This window comes from Felis catus, chromosome X, assembly GCF_018350175.1.
Source record: "Felis catus isolate Fca126 chromosome X, F.catus_Fca126_mat1.0, whole genome shotgun sequence".
In the NCBI taxonomy this organism is placed as follows: Eukaryota; Metazoa; Chordata; class Mammalia; order Carnivora; family Felidae; genus Felis; species Felis catus.
Window position 1 is genome coordinate 46,939,171 of NC_058386.1, and position 17,074 is coordinate 46,956,244.

The 17,074-nt window shown below is 38.9% G+C and overlaps 1 protein-coding gene across 1 annotated transcript in view; it reads right to left on the reverse strand.

Annotated features, from left to right (window-relative positions):
• Positions 1-17,074, reverse strand: part of FAM120C (family with sequence similarity 120C) — a 121,030-nt gene that overhangs the window by 63,279 nt on the left and 40,677 nt on the right. Inside the window, exon 4 of the mRNA XM_006943756.5 lies at positions 14,707-14,835. Within this exon, the coding sequence (XP_006943818.1) occupies positions 14,707-14,835 (129 nt within the window). The remainder of the gene's footprint in view (positions 1-14,706; positions 14,836-17,074) is intronic.

Below are 17,074 nucleotides of genomic sequence, written 5' to 3' on the forward strand. Positions count from 1 at the left end.
CTACTCCCAAGTATTTACCCAGGAAAAATGAGTACATATGTCCACCAAAAGATATGAACAAGAATGCTAACAACAGCTTTATTTATAAAAGCCCCAAACTCAGGGTGCCTGGGTGGTTCAGTTGGCTAAGCTTCCAACTCTTGATTTTGGCTCAGGTCATGATCTTATGGTTTGTGAGTCCGAGTCCTGCATAGGGCTCTGTGCTGGCAGTGTGGAGCCTGCTTGGGATTCTCTCTCTCTCCCTCTTTCTCTCTCTGCCTCTCCCTTGCTTGTGTTCTCTCTCTCTCTCAAAATTAATAATAATAAACAAAAGTATTTTTTAAAAAAGATCCCCAAACTCAATTAACTCAAATGTATACCAACAGAAGAATGGATAAATGGATATATTCATACAATGGAAAACTATACACTGACAAAAAGAACAAAGTACTGATACATGCAACAGTATAGATAAATCTCAAACACTTTATGCTGAGTGAAAGAAGAGAGACAAAAAGGAGAATATATAAAGTTCAAGTAGAAGCAAAACTAATCTATGGCAATAGAAGTAAACATACTATTTATCTCTGAAGGGTTGAGGCTGACTGAGAAGGAGCTTTTCTGTTTTTTAATTTTTTTTAAATTTTTTTTAACGTTTATTTATTTTTTGAGACAGAGAGAGACAGAGCATGAACGGGGGAGGGTCAGAGAGAGGGAGACACAGAATCTGAAACAGGCTCCAGGCTCCGAGCTGTCAGCACAGAGCCTGAAGCAGGGCTCAAACTCACGGACCGCGGGATCATGACCTGAGCTGAGGTCGGCCGCTTAAGCGACTGAGCCACCCAGGCGCCCCTGTTTTTTAATTTTTAACGTTTATTTATTGAGAGAGAGAGAGAGAGAGAGAGAGAGAGCACAAGCAGGGGAGGGACAGAGAGAGAGGGAGACATGGAATCCGAAGCAGGCTCCAGGCTCTGAGGTGTCAGCACAGAGCCTGACACGGGGCTCAAACCCACAGACTGCAAGAGCATGACCTGAGGTGAAGTTGGACGCTTAACCTACTGAGCCACCCAGGTGTCCCGAACTTTTCTTTATCAAACCTTTTCCAACAAAATTTTAAAGTCCTCTTGAATTTAATTTTGTGAACTTCATGTTTCATCAAATGGAATATAAACTATTAAAGCCATTTCTAACTTATCATTAAAAATAATTCTTTGATAAGCATATTTTTACATAAGTTTCTTGGGTTATTTCACAGGGCATATTCTTTTGTTTTTATTTTTTATCTTATTCATTATTATTTTTTAAAATATAATTTATTGTCAAATTGGCTAACATACAGTGTGTACAGTGCGTGCTTGATTTTCAGGGTAGACTCCCATGGTTCATCGCTTACATACAACACCCAGTGCTCATCTCAACAAGTGCCCTCCTCAATGCTCATAGGGCATATTCTTAGAAGTGGAATTACTAGGTCAAAGGATATGGTCATTTTCATAGACTCTTGACACATGATACTAAATCTCTTTCCAAAACAGATGTCTCACGTTATACTCTCATCATCAATGCATGAGATTGCCCAAGTCACCACATAGCTCCAGGGTTTTACATTCTCTACAGAAAAATCATCTCCTAATTGCAACAAACATTTCTTATAGAAATACATAGAGAATATATATTAAAACATACAATCCAAAAAAGGAAAATTGAAAACATTTATAATCTTCTCTCTTAGAATTTGTAATTGTTAACATTCTAGGATCTATATAGCATTCCAGATCTCTTTACTCGCATGTATGTAGGCACACAAACACAGAAATCAAGATCTTTAGGGGAGCCTGGGTGGCTCAGTCAGTTGAGTGTCTGACTCTTGGTTTTGGCTCAGGTCATGATCCCGGGATCAAGCCCAGCGTTGGGCTTTGCAGTGAGCGTGGAGCCTGCTTAAGATTCTCTGTCTCTCTCTCTGTGTCTCTCTCCCTCCCTCCCTCTGCTCTTCTCCCACTTGCTCATACTCTCTCTCTCTCTCTCTCTCTCTCTCAAAATATCTATCTATCTATCTATCTATCTATCTATCTATCTATCTATCTCCAGGTCCTCCAGCCTTGCTTAGAAATAAAATCGTTTGGCTTTCTCAAAAAACTGTACACTTAGTACAATTGTTTGAAAAAGGGTTCCAAATCTAAACAATATCTGCAAATTACTGACTTATAGAATGAAATATATTTGGTTGAATAGTGTTCTGCTTTATCAAGGTTCCATTAGTTATGTATTCACTATTATTTCCATATTATATTTAATTACACACATAACAATCTCCTAAAAAGATACAAGCCATACACAGTCTTCCTTAATATCTATAGCTCTATACTCACTTCCCTCCCCAGAAGTGACCAGTGTTATCAGTTTGGTATATGTCCTATCATAACTTTTGCTGTGTTTATACAGACACATGTATGTACACCAATATGGTTTTGTTTTTTTCATACATACAGAATCATATTATACTGTCTTTCAACTCACTTTCTGCATTTAACTTGCAAACTATTCAACATCAATGAGTATAGATCTTATGACCTAATCCCCTGAAATACCAAATTACGTATACTTCCCTCAGTGTACCACTGCTCTGTGCCCTGACAAACATTTATTCTTTCTTGAAAGGGCACCACTTCTATGAAAACTCTCTTTCTATGACACATTTATTGTGGTTTGTCTTTGTTATACTTATTTATTTGCTTCTGCTCCCATTTAACCTAAAGTTCTGTGAGAACAGAGAATGGTTTATTTACATTTATATCTTAGTGCCTAGCATGGGACCTTGCCTGTGGAAGTTCATTCAGCATTTACTACATGATCATATTTAATAAAGTCCTATCCTTTTCTTTTATAGATCCCCAGAGGCCATAGGTAGCAGAGTAGAATCCCATCCCTTTGATGCTATTACCTAGCAGTTTCTGTATGTTTGTTTAGAAGAGCTCTCATAATTCTACAATTGCTAAAAATGATTATATGAAATTTTATGAAAATTATATAACAACAATGAAAATCGGTTTAAGACATAATGTTAAGTGAAAAAAGCAGACACTTTTTACACTGAGATGACTACCACATCAAAACATACATACAAGGAGGTTTGCAAGATGGCGGCTTAGGAGGACGCTGGGCTCACCGCACGTCCTGCTGCTCACTTAGATTCCACCTACACCTGCCTAAATAACGCAGAAAACCGCCAGAGGATTAGCAGAACGAGTCACCGGAGCCAAACGCAGATGAGAGGCCCACAGAAGAGAATAGGAAGGGTGGCAAGGCGGTGCGCGCTCCACAGACTGGCGGGAGGGAGCTGGGGCGGAGGGGCGGCTCCCCGGCCAAGCAGAGCCCCCGAGTCTGGCTTGCAAAAGCGGAGGGGCCTGATGGACTGTGTCCCCACAACAAGCGCGACTTAGCGTCTGGGAGGTCATAAGTTAACAGCTCTGCTCGGAAAGCGGGAAGGCTGGAGGACAAAGGGAGAGAGAGCTGCTGAGCCCCCTGACAACAGAGCTCAGTTTGGTGGGGAACAAAGGCGCTCGCCAGTGCCATGTCCCCCCCTCATCCCCCAGCCAAAATCCCAAAGAGAACCAGTTCCTGCCAGGGAACTTGCTCGCTCCGCGCAAACACCCAACTCTGTGCTTCTGCGGAGCCAAACCTCCGGCAGCGGATCTGACTCCCTCCTGCTGCCACAGGGCCCCTCCTGAAGTGGATCACCTAAGGAGAAGCGATCTAAGCCTGCCCCTCCTGCCCCTGTGCACCTTGCCTACCCACCCCAGCTAATACACCAGATCCCCAGCATCACAAGCCTGGCAGTGTGCAAGTAGCCCAGACAGGCCACACCACCCCACAGTGAATCCCGCCCCTAGGAGAGGGTAAGAGAAGGCACACACCAGTCTGACTGTGGCCCCAGCGGTGGGCTGGGGGCAGACATCAGGTCGGACTGCGGCCCCGCCCACCAACTCCAGTTATACACCACAGCACAGGGGAAGTGCCCTGCAGGTCCTCACCACGCCAGGGACTATCCAAAATGACCAAGCCGAAGAATTCCCCTCAGAAGAATCTCCAGGAAATAACAACAGCTAATGAGCTGATCAAAAAGGATTTAAATAATATAACAGAAAGTGAATTTAGAATAATAGTCATAAAATTAATCGCTGGGCTTGAAAACAGTATACAGGACAGCAGAGAATCTCTTGCTACAGAGATCGAGGGACTAAGGAACAGTCACGAGGAGCTGAAAAACGCTTTAAACGAAATGCATAACAAAATGAAACCACCACAGCTCGGCTTGAAGAGGCAGAGGAGAGAATAGGTGAACTGGAAGATAAAGTTATGGAAAAAGAGGAAGCTGAGAAAAAGAGAGATAAAAAAAATCCAGGAGTATGAGGGGAAAATTAGAGAACTAAGTGATACACTAAAAAGAAATAATATACGCATAATTGGTATCCCAGAGGAGGAAGAGAGAGGGAAAGGTGCTGAAGGGGTACTTGAAGAAATAATAGCTGAGAACTTCCCTGAACTGGGGAAGGAAAAAGGCATTGAAATCCAAGAGGCACAGAGAACTCCCTTCAGACGTAACTTGAATCGATCTTCTGCATGACATATCATAGTGAAACTGGCAAAATACAAGGATAAAGAGAAAATTCTGAAAGCAGCAAGGGGTAAACGTGCTCTCACATATAAAGGGAGACCTATAAGACTCGTGACTGATCTCTCTTTTGAAACTTGGCAGGCCAGAAAGAATTGGCACGAGATTTTCAGGGTGCTAGACAGAAAAAATATGCAGCCGAGAATCCTTTATCCAGCAAGTCTGTCATTTAGAATAGAAGGAGAGATAAAGGTCTTCCCAAACAAACAAAAACTGAAGGAATTTGTCACCACTAAACCAGCCCTACAAGAGATCCTAAGGGGGACCCTGTGAGACAAAGTCCCAGAGACATCACTACAAGCATGAAACATACAGACATCACAATGACTCTAAACCCGTATCTTTCTATAATAACACTGAATGTAAATGGATTAAATGCGCCAACCAAAAGACAGAGGGTATCAGAATGGATAAAAAAACAAGACCCATCTATTTGCTGTCTACAAGAGACTCATTTTAGACCTGAGGACACCTTTAGATTGAGAGTGAGGGGATGGAGAACTATTTATCATGCGACTGGAAGCCAAAAGAAAGCTGGAGTAGCCATACTTATATCAGACAAACTAGACTTTAAATTAAAGGCTGTAACAAGAGATAAAGAAGGACATTATATAATAGTTACAGGGTCTATCCATCAGGAAGAGCTAACAATGATAAATGTCTATGCGCCGAATACTGGAGCCCCCAAATATATAAAACAATTACTCATAAACATAAGCAACCTTATTGATAAGAATGTGGTCATTGCAGGGGACTTTAACACCCCACTTACAGAAATGGATAGATCATCTAGACACACGGTCAATAAAGAAACAAGGGCCCTGAATGAGACATTGGATCAGATGGACTTGACAGATCTATTTAGAACTCTGCATCCCAAAGCAACAGAATATACTTTCTTCTAGAGTGCACATGGAACATTCTCCAAGATAGATCATATACTGGGTCACAAAACAGCCCTTCATAAGTTTACAAGAATTGAAATTATACCATGCTTACTTTCAGACCACAATGCTATGAAGCTTGAAATCAACCACAGAAAAAAGTCTGGAAAACCTCCAAAAGCATGGAGGTTAAAGAACACCCTACTAACGAATGACTGGGTCAACCAGGCAATTAGAGAAGAAATTTAAAAATATATGGAAACAAACGAAAATGAAAATACAACAATCCAAACGCTTTGGGACGCAGCGAAGGCAGTCCTGAGAGGAAAATACATTGCAATCCAGGCCTATCTCAAGAAACAAGAAAAATCCCAAATACAAAATCTAACCGCACACCTAAAGGAACTGGAAGCAGAACAGCAAAGGCAGCCTAAACCCAGCAGAAGAAGAGAAATAATAAAGATCAGAGCAGAAATAAACAATATAGAATCTAAACAAACTGTAGAGCAGATCAACGAAACCAAGAGTTGGTTTTTTGAAAAAATAAACAAAATTGACAAACCTCTAGCCAGGCTTCTCAAAAAGAAAAGGGAGATGACCCAAATAGATAAATTCATGAATGAAAATGGAATTATTACAACCAATCCCTCAGAGATACAAACAATTATCAGGGAGTACTATGAAAAATTATATGCCAACAAATTGGACAACCTGGAAGAAATGGACAAATTCCTAAACAACCACAAGCTTCCAAAACTCAATCAGGAGGAAAGAGAAAGCTTGAACAAACCCATAACCAGTGAAGAAATTGAATCGGTTATCAAAAATCTCCCAACAAATAAGAGTCCAGGACCAGATGGCTTCCCAGGGGAGTTCTACCAGACGTTTAAAGCAGAGATAATAACTATCCTTCTCAAGCTATTCCAAGAAATAGAAAGGGAAGGAAAACTTCCAGACTCATTCTATGAAGCCAGTATTACTTTGATTCCTAAACCAGACAGAGACCCAGTAAAAAAAGAGAACTACAGGCCAATATCCCTGATGAATATGGATGCAAAAATTCTCAATAAGATACTAGCAAATCGAATTCAACAGCATATAAAAAGAATTATTCACCATGATCAAGTCGGATTCATTCCTGGGATGCAGGGCTGGTTCAACATTCGCAAATCAATCAACGTGATACATCACATTAACAAAAAAAAAGAGAAGAACCATATGATCCTGTCAATCGATGCAGAAAAGGCCTTTGACAAAATCCAGCACCCTTTCTTAATAAAAACTCTTGAGAAAGTCGGGATAGAAGGAACATACTTAAAGATCATAAAAGCCATTTATGAAAAGCCCACGGCTAACATCATCCTCAATGGGGAAAAACTGAGAGCTTTTTCCCTGAGATCAGGAACACGACAAGGATGCCCACTCTCACCGCTGCTGTTTAACATAGTGCTGGAAGTTCTAGCATCAGCAATCAGACAACAAAAGGAAATCAAAGGCATCAAAATTGGCAAAGATGAAGTCAAGCTTTCGCTTTTTGCAGATGACATGATATTATACATGGAAAATCCGATAGACTCCACCAAAAGTCTGCTAGAACTGATACAGGAATTCAGCAAAGTTGCAGGATACAAAATCAATGTACAGAAATCAGTTGCATTCTTATACACTAACAATGAAACAACAGAAAGACAAATAAAGAAACTGATCCCATTCACAATTGCACAAAGAAGCATAAAATACCTGGGAATAAATCTAACCAAAGATGTAAAGGATCTGTATGCTGAAAACTATAGAAAGCTTATGAAGGAAATTGAAGAAGATTTAAAGAAATGGAAAGACATTCCCTGCTCATGGATTGGAAAAATAAATATTGTCAAAATGTCAATACTACCTAAAGCTATCTACACATTCAATGCAATCCCAATCATAATTGCACCAGCATTCTTCTCGAAACTAGAACAAGCAATCCTAAAATTCATATGGAACCACAAAAGGCCCCGAATAGCCAAAGTAATTTTGAAGAAGAAGACCAAAGCAGGAGGCATCACAATCCCAGACTTTAGCCTCTACTACAAAGCTGTCATCAACAAGACAGCATGGTATTGGCACAAAAACAGACACATAGACCAATGGAATAGAATAGAAACCCCAGAACTAGACCCACAAACGTATGGCCAACTCATCTTTGACAAAGCAGGAAAGAACATCCAATGGAAAAAAGACAGCCTCTTTAAAAAATGGTGCTGGGAGAACTGGACGGCAACATGCAGAAGGTTGAAACTAGACCACTTTCTCACACCATTCACAAAAATAAACTCAAAATGGATAAAGGACCTAAATGTGAGACAGGAAACCATCAAAACCTTAGAGGAGAAAGCAGGAAAAGAACTCTCTGACCTCAGCCGTAGCAATCTCTTACTCGACACATCCCCAAAGGCAAGGGAATTAAAAGCAAAAGTGAATTACTGGGACCTTATGAAGATAAAAAGCTTCTGCACAGCAAAGGAAACAACCAACAAAACTAAAAGGCAACCAACGGAATGGGAAAAGATATTCGCAAATGACATATCGGACAAAGGGCTAGTATCCAAAATCTATAAAGAGCTCACCAAACTCCACACCCGAAAAACAAATAACCCAGTGAAGAAATGGGCAGAAACCATGAATAGACACTTCTCTAAAGAAGACATCCGGATGGCCAACAGGCACATGAAAAGATGTTCAGCGTCGCTCCTTATCAGGGAAATACAAATCAAAACCACACTCAGGTATCACCTCACGCCAGTCAGAGTGGCCAAAATGAACAAATCAGGAGACTCTAGATGCTGGAGAGGATGTGGAGAAACGGGAACCCTCTTGCACTGTTGGTGGGAATGCAAATTGGTGCAGCCGCTCTGGAAAGCAGTGTGGAGGTTCCTCAGAAAATTAAAAATAGACCTACCCTATGACCCAGCAATAGCACTGCTAGGAATTTATCCAAGGGATACAGGAGTACTGATGCATAGGGCCACTTGTACCCCAATGTTCATAGCAGCACTCTCAACAATAGCCAAACTATGGAAAGAGCCTAAATGTCCATCAACTGATGAATGGATAAAGAAATTGTGGTTCATATACACAATGGAATATTACGTGGCAATGAGAAAAAATGAAACATGGCCTTTTGTAGCAACGTGGATGGAACTGGAGAATGTGATGCTAAGTGAAATAAGGCATACAGAGAAAGACAGATACCATATGGTTTCACTCTTATGTGGATCATGAGAAACGTAACAGGAACCCATGGGGGAGGGGAAGGAAAAAAAAAAAAGAGGTTAGAGTGGGAGAGAGCCAAAGCATAAGAGACTGTTAAAAACTGAGAACAAACTGAGGGTTGATGGGGGGTGGGAGGGAGGAGAGGGTGGGTGATGGGTATTGAGGAGGGCACCTTTTGGGATGAGCACTGGGTGTTGTATGGAAACCAATTTTTCAACAAATTTCATAAAAAAAAACATACATACAAAAGGAATGTTTATAGTAAACACTATAAAACATTTAGGGTGGAATTAATAGCAAAAGCTCTAAAAATTTTTTGTTCTTATTGTTTAGTGAAAAAGTGGATCCTTGAATAGTCATTATCCAGGTTCCAAACATCATGAAGCTATAAAGGGAAGTAAAAGTTATCACATTAAAAATATTCACCACTCATCTGAAAACTTATAAAATATTTCCTCTGTCAACATATAATGGAATATTATTTGGTTTTAAAAAGGAAAAAAATTCTGGAACATGCTACAACATGGATGAACCTTGAGGACATTATGCTAAGTAAAATAAGTCAGTCACAAAAAGACAAATACTGTATAATTCCATTTAGATGAAGTACCTAAAGTGGTCAAAATCATAGAGAAAAAAAGTAGAATTGTGGTTTCCAAGGGCTGGAGGGGAGGGGAAAGTGAGAAGTTATCATTTAATGGGTATAGAGTTTTGGGGCGCCTGGGTAGCTCAGTCGGTTAAGTGTCTGACCTTGACTCGGGTCATGATCACACAGTTTGTGAGTTGGAGCCCCACACCGGGCTCTCTGCTGTCAGTGAAGAGCCTGATTTAGATCCTCTGTTCCCCACTCTCTCTGCCCCTCCCCTGCTGGTTCTCTCTCTCAAAATAAATAAATAAACTTAAAAAAATTATGGCCATTATTTCTTTAAAAAATGGGTAAAGAGTTTCAGTTTTACATGATGAGAAGAGTTATGGAGATGGATGATAGTGATGGTTATACAACATTATGAATGTATTTAATACAAATGGCCTGTACACTTAAAATGATTAAGATGGTAAATTTCATGTTATGTATATTTTACCACAATAAAAAAAGGAATTTTAATTTATTCTCCATCTAAACAGTATCCCCTACTTAATACTAGCCTCTCTCCCTACCCCACTATGTCAATTTCTTTCTTTGTGGGTCAGTCTCTTCCTAATTGTCTGATGCCAGCAGCTGAAAGTACAATGCAAATCAACAAAGTGAATGAACAAAATCTGTCATAAAGGTCAGGATTTCCTTAAGTCAAAGAAAATGATGGAGGACTGCACACATCATGCTAGAAGTCATGGACAAATAAGTATCACTACAGTTAGTGTTCAATAATGGTGGAAGAACGAATTATGAAAGATGATGGCAGGAAAGGCACTTGAAAAAACAATGATTTGAATATCAAAAGAAACTAGACCCTTAGGGAAAATAAATCCCAAGTATATTTTTTAATGAAAACCAGCCCTTTTTATATTATGCTAGAAAGTTAGATGCAAAGTAATGGATCGTGCTATCATATAATTGGTTAGGAAAATTTATGCTCCCCAAAATGAAGCAATGATTTCATGCTTTGTCCACCTAAAAAAAATCTACAGGGAGATTTCCATTCTGGATAAGATAGAGTAAGCACACTCTACCGTATTTCCACTGAAGGTAGTTATAAAACCTAGGAGCAGCTATTTGAAGACTCTGAAAAGTAAACACTAGCAGGGGGATTGGGGAAGAAGACCAGAATTGAAAGTACACCTCACTGGCAAATTCTACCAAATAATTAAAGAAGAAAAACCAGGGGTGCCTGGGTGGCTCAGTTGGTTAAGCATCCTACTTCAGCGCAGTGAAGTTCAAGCTCCACATCAGGCTCTGTGCTGGCAGCTCAGGGCCTGGAGACTGCTTCAGATTCTCTGTCTCTCTCTCACTGCCCGTTCCCCATTTGTGCGTTTACTCTCTCTCTCTCTCTCTCTCTCCCTCCCTCTCTCAGAAATAATAAATGAATAAACTTAAAAAAAAGAAAAAAACAATTCTACACAATCTCTTCCAAGAAAAAAAAAAGAACACTTGCTAACTCATTTTGAGTCCAGTAGTACCCTGATATCAAAACCAGAGGAAGACAGCACAAAAAACTACAGGCCAATATTCCTCATGAAAATAAATGTAAAAATTTTCATTGAAATACTACTAATTCAGATCCAATAATATAAAAAAAATATACCTTGACCACATCCTGGGAATGCAAGGATGGTTCAATATTCAAAAAGCTCATGATCTTATCAGCAGATGCAAAAAATTACATTTGACAAAATATACCATCCTTTAATGATAAAAACTCTCAGTAAACTAGGAAGAGAAGAGAACTTCCTGATAATGTGCATCTACAAAACCTACAGCTAATGTAATACTTAATGCTGACTTTTTCCCAAAGATCGGGAATAAGATATATCCTCTATTATCACTACAATTCAACATCGTTTGGAAATCCTAGACAGTGTATTAAGTCAAGAAAAAAAGACACAGACTACAAAAGAAATAGAACTGTCCTTATTTAGAGACAATATGATCACCTACACAGAAAATACCAAAAAACTACCAAAAAAATTCCTCGTGAGTTTAGAAAGGTTGCAGAATACAGGGTTAACACCCAAAAATCAATCATATTTCTATATGCTAGCAATGAACAAAATAATATCCTTTATAATAGGTGCCTGAAATATAAAATAAATAAATATTTTAAAAAATGTATGGGACTTGTATACTGAAAGGTATAAAATGTTGATAAATCAAAGATGAACTAAATAAAAGGAGAGAGATATCATATTACTGGATTTCAAAACTCACAAATTCATCTATATGGTTGACCTTTGAACAACACAGATTTGAGCTGGGTGAGTCCACTTATATGTGAATTTTTTTTTTATTTTAGAGAGAGAGAGCACAAGTGGGGGTGAGGGGCAGAGGAAGAGAGAGAATCTTAAGCAGCCTCCATGTTCAGTGCAGAGTCCATGTGGGTCAATCCCATGACCCTGGGATTATGGCTTGACCTGAAATCAAGAGTCAGATGCTCAACCGACTGAGCCACCCAGGTGCCCTTATATATGAATATTTTTGATAAATACAATACAGTATTTTAAATGTATTTTCTCTTCCTTATAATTTTCTTAACATTTTCTTTTTTCTATCTTACTTTATTATAAGAATATAGTATATAATACATATAACATACAAAATATGTGTTAATCAACTGTTTATGTTATCAGTAATGCATCCAGTCAAAAGCAGGCTATTAGTAGTTAAGTTTATGGGGAATCAAAAGTTATACATGGATTTTTTACTGCATGGGGGGGGGGGTCGGTACCCTTAACCCACATGTTGTTAAAGGGTCAACTGTATATTTAATATAAAGAATTCCCATTAAAATCCCAGCAGTATTATTGTTTGTAGATATAGAAAAGATTATTCTAAAATTAACTTGGGCAGACAAAAGGAACTAGAATAGACAAAATAATTTTGAAAAACAATAAAATTGGAAGGATCACTACCTAATTTTGTCTTACACAAAGCTATAGTATTCAAGACAGAGTGCTATTTGCAAAGAGATAGACACATGGGTCAAGTGAACAGAACAGAGTCTAGAAATAGACCCACACAAATAGCAATTCAATGGAGAAAAGCCAGTCTTTTCAACAAACTGTGTTGAAACAACTGGATATCCATATGCAAAAACAAACCAAAACACCTCACCTTTTATACAAAAATGAATTGTAAATAATGATTTGTTCTAAATGTAAAATTTTAAACTATATAATTTTTATAAGAAAAAAGGATAATATTGTCATGCCTGAAGTTAGGCAATGAATTTTTAGACATGATTACCAAAAGCATGATCCATAAAAGATAAAAATTAAAAACTTTTGCTTTGCAAAAGACACTGTTAAAGGGAGGTAAAGATAAACTACAGACTAGGAGAAAATATTTGCAAACCAGATATCTGACAAAGGACTTTAAGCAAGAATATATAAAGAACTCGCAGAAATCAACAGTGAGTAAATAAACAACTCAAGTAAAAATGGGCAAAAGACTGTTCATGAACAGACTATTCACCAAAGAAGACATATGGATGGCAAGTAAGCACAAGAAAAAAATGTTTATCATTAGTCATTTGAGGAATGCAAATTAAAATTATGAAGAGCTGCCACTACACACCTATTAGAATGCTTATAAAAAATACTGATTAGTAACAAGTGCTAGTGAGGAATGGAACAGCCACACTGGAAAATGGTTTGGCGGGGTCTTATAAAGCCAAAGTTAAACATACACTTACCATATGACCCAGAAATCCCACTCCTTGGTATTTACACCAGGGAGATAAAACTTATGTTCATTAGAGAAAAATCTGTACATAAATGTTTATAGCAACTGTATTCGAACTACCAAAAATTGGAAATAACTAAAATATCTTTTAGAGGTGAATGAATAAATACACTGTGGCATACCCATACAATGTATACCACTTAGCAATAAAAAGCAAGAATTATTGATAGATGCAACATGAAACAATGTAGAAGAATCTCAAGGCATTATGTTGAATGAAAAATACTATTCTCAAAGGATTAAATACTATGTGATTCCATTAATATGTTATCCTCTAAAAGATATAACTGTAGTGACAAACAATAGACTGGTAGTTGCCAGGAGTTAGGGATAAGTTTGGGTGTGATTACAAAGTGACAGCATGAGAGATTTTTGGGGGTGGCTCAACTGTTCTGATCCTAATTGTGATGGTGGTTACATAAATCATGTGCTAAAAATTCAGAGAACTATATACACACACATATAAAAGTCAGTTTTACTTTATGTTAATTTTTTTTAAATTTTTTTTTCAACGTTTTTTATTTTATTTTTCGGACAGAGAGAGACAGAGCATGAACAGGGGAGGGGCAGAGAGAGAGGGAGACACAGAATCGGAAACAGGCTCCGGGCTCCGAGCCATCAGCCCAGAGCCTGACGCGGGGCTCGAACTCACGGACCGCGAGATCGTGACCTGGCTGAAGTCAGACGCTTAACCGACTGCACCACCCAGGCGCCCCATACTTTATGTTAATTTTTAAAAGTTTATTTATTTTTTTGAGACGGAGTGTGCACAAACACAAATGGGGGAGGGGCAGAGAGAGAGGGAGAGAGAGAATCCCAAGCAGACTCTGCACTGTCAGCACAGAGCCTGATGTGGAGCTCGAACTCATGAACCATGAGATCATGACCTGAGCCAAAATCAAGAGTTGAACACTTAACTGACTGAGCCACACAGGTGCCCACTTTATGTTAACTTTAAAAATAAACTGAAAAACCCATTGTGCAAGTCTAAATTAAATTATTGAAAACAAAACTGACTTATTTTCCTAACTTTTAGCTTCATTTCACAAGACAAATTCCCCAGTAGAGTCTTTTTCTCACTATTAACAATGAAATACTGATTTTTGTTTTATGTGGACCTACTTTAAGTAGTCTTTTTCATGACCCATTAACCTCAACTAAGCAAGACCTTTTTTATATCAAGGTATACATTGAAACACAAAAAGGGTAGAAGCACATATTCTAGAGTGATAACTATATCAAATTGTTTCTGGGTAATGAGATTTTAAGTGTTTTTATTTTCTAGATTTTCCAGAGTAAGCTTTTTTATCTTGATAGTGGGGAAAAAGGCAAAGAACTCTTTCATTCCAGACCTAGTAATGTTTTCAAAGGAAACTTTGGGGTTCCAGTCTGTAAGCATGGAGAAAACAAGCAGCTAGGTGGAGAGAAGGTAGGTAGCACAGAAAAAAAATCAAATCTGCTGGTGGTACTAGTGAAGGTAAGAAAACCGGCAACTCTTAGGAAGAAGTCTAGCTCACCTGAGACTGTTTGAAAACATCCTTCCCAACCACATCCAGATTTGAAGGGTCTTTAATGGAGCTAACATACTCAGAAACAGCCTTGATCACCACATCACAGGGAGGAAGAACCAGCTGATGAGCTCGGACCTAGAAGAGATAAGATAAGCAAGGTACATTGAGGTTGATGATGATCACTAAGAGAAAGAGTGATGTAGGGGTAAGCCAGAAAATTCAAATTCAGTAAATCCACTTAGAGATAGTTAAAATCTTTTCCTTAAAAATAGTTTCCTCCAGGGGCGCCTGGGTGGCTCAGTCAGTTGAACGGCCGACTCTTGGTTTCAACTCAGGTCATGATCTCACGGTTCATGAGTTTGAGCCCCGCGTGAGGCTCTGCGCTGGCAGTGCAGAGCCTGCTTGGGATTCTCTGTCTCCCCCTCTCTCCGCTCCTCTCTCTCTCCCTCAAAAATAAGTAAATAAACATTAAAAAATAGTTTTCCTCACAATTCTCAGCATAGAACACTTGGGGGAAAAAACCCAAAAAAGTATAAAGAAAGATAACGTCATATCATTTATAATCCTACTACAGAGATAACCACTAGTTGAGGACACTGCCATAATCAGTTTTCTTTCATAATACCATTTGGCAGCTTTCAGTTTTTTAAATAATTTTTAACGTTTATTTATTTTTGAGAGAAAGAGAGAGAGAGAGAGCACACATGAATGGAAAAGGGCAGAGAGACAGGGAGACACAGAATCCAAATCAGGCTCTAGGCTCTGAGCTGTCAGCACAGAGCTTGAGGCGGGGCTCGAATGTGTGAATGGTTAGATCACAGTCAGATGTGATCAGGAGCCGAAGTCAGACACTTAATGGACTGAGCCACCCAGGCGCCCCTGGCTGCTTCAAATTCTTTGCAAGTATAGGTAAGGTTTTAATTTGTGGGCCATATTTGGATCCCGATTTGAACTAACTACAAAAAAAGCCTTTTTCAAACGATCAAGATGATCCTAAAATGGACTGGATGTTAACTTATCATTAATTTTGTTAAAAGTAATAATGGCATTGTGCTTATGTATGAAAATGTTTTCAAGATGCATATAGAAGAATTTGGGAGTAAAATGACTTGAGGTCCAGAATTTATTTTAAATTTTTTTCAACGTTTTTATTTATTTTTGGGACAGAGAGAGACAGAGCATGAACGGGGGAGGGGCAGAGAGAGAGGGAGACACAGAATCGGAAACAGGCTCCAGGCTCTGAGCCATAAGCCCAGAGCCCGATGTGGGGCTCGAACTCACGGACCGCGAGATCGTGACCTGGCTGAAGTTGGACGCTTAACCGACTGTGCCACCCAGGCGCCCCCAGAATTTATTTTAAACTACATTAGCAACAGCAATAATAATAATAATAATAATAATAATAATAATAATAATACTCCAGCAAGTGTGGCTACATCTTCATAACTGTAGGAGCTAGAAGATGTTCAATAGTGACTCACTATATTATTATTTTATCTACATTTGTGATGCTTGAAAAAATTTAAATACAGGTTTTCTTTAATGCTATGATAAAATGTAGGTATGATTTTTGTTCACGTTCTAATTATTTAATTATAAGCTTCCTAAACTGGTAATTCGTCAAAGGGTATAAACTTATTTTTATTGTCAAGTTAGCTCGCATGCAGTGTAGTCTTGGCTTCAGGAGTAGAGTCCCGTGATTCATCACTTAACATACAACATCCAGTGCTCATCCCAACAAGTGCCCTTCTCAATGCCCATCTCCCATACTCCACCCCCTAAACCCCTACCCCCAGCAACCCTGTTTGTTCTCTGTATTTAAGAGACTTTTATGGTTTGCCTCCCTCTGTTTGTAACTTATTTTTCCTTCCCTTCCCCTACGGTCATCTGTTAAGTTTCTCAAATTCCACAATATGATATCTGTCTTTCTCTGACTGACTTATTTCACTTAGCATAATACCCTCCAGTTCCATCCACGTTGTTGCAAATGGCCAGATTTCATTCTTTTCACTGCCAAGTAGTATTCCATTGTGTATATACCACATCTTCTTTATCCATTCATCAGTTGATGGACATTTGGGCTCTTTCCATAATTTGGCTATTGTCAATAGTGCTGCTATAAACATTGAGGTGCATGTGCCCCTTCGAATCAGCACTCCTGTATCCTTTGGATAAATTCCTAGTAGTGCTATTGCTCAGTTGTAGGGTAATTCTATTTTTAATTTTTTGAGGAACCTCCACACTGTTTTCCAGAGCAGCTGCACCAGTTTGCATTCCCATCAACAATGCAAGAGGGTTCCCTTTTCTCCACATCCTTTTCAATATCTGTTGCTTCCTGAGTTGTTAATTTTAGCCACTCTGACCTGTGTGAGGT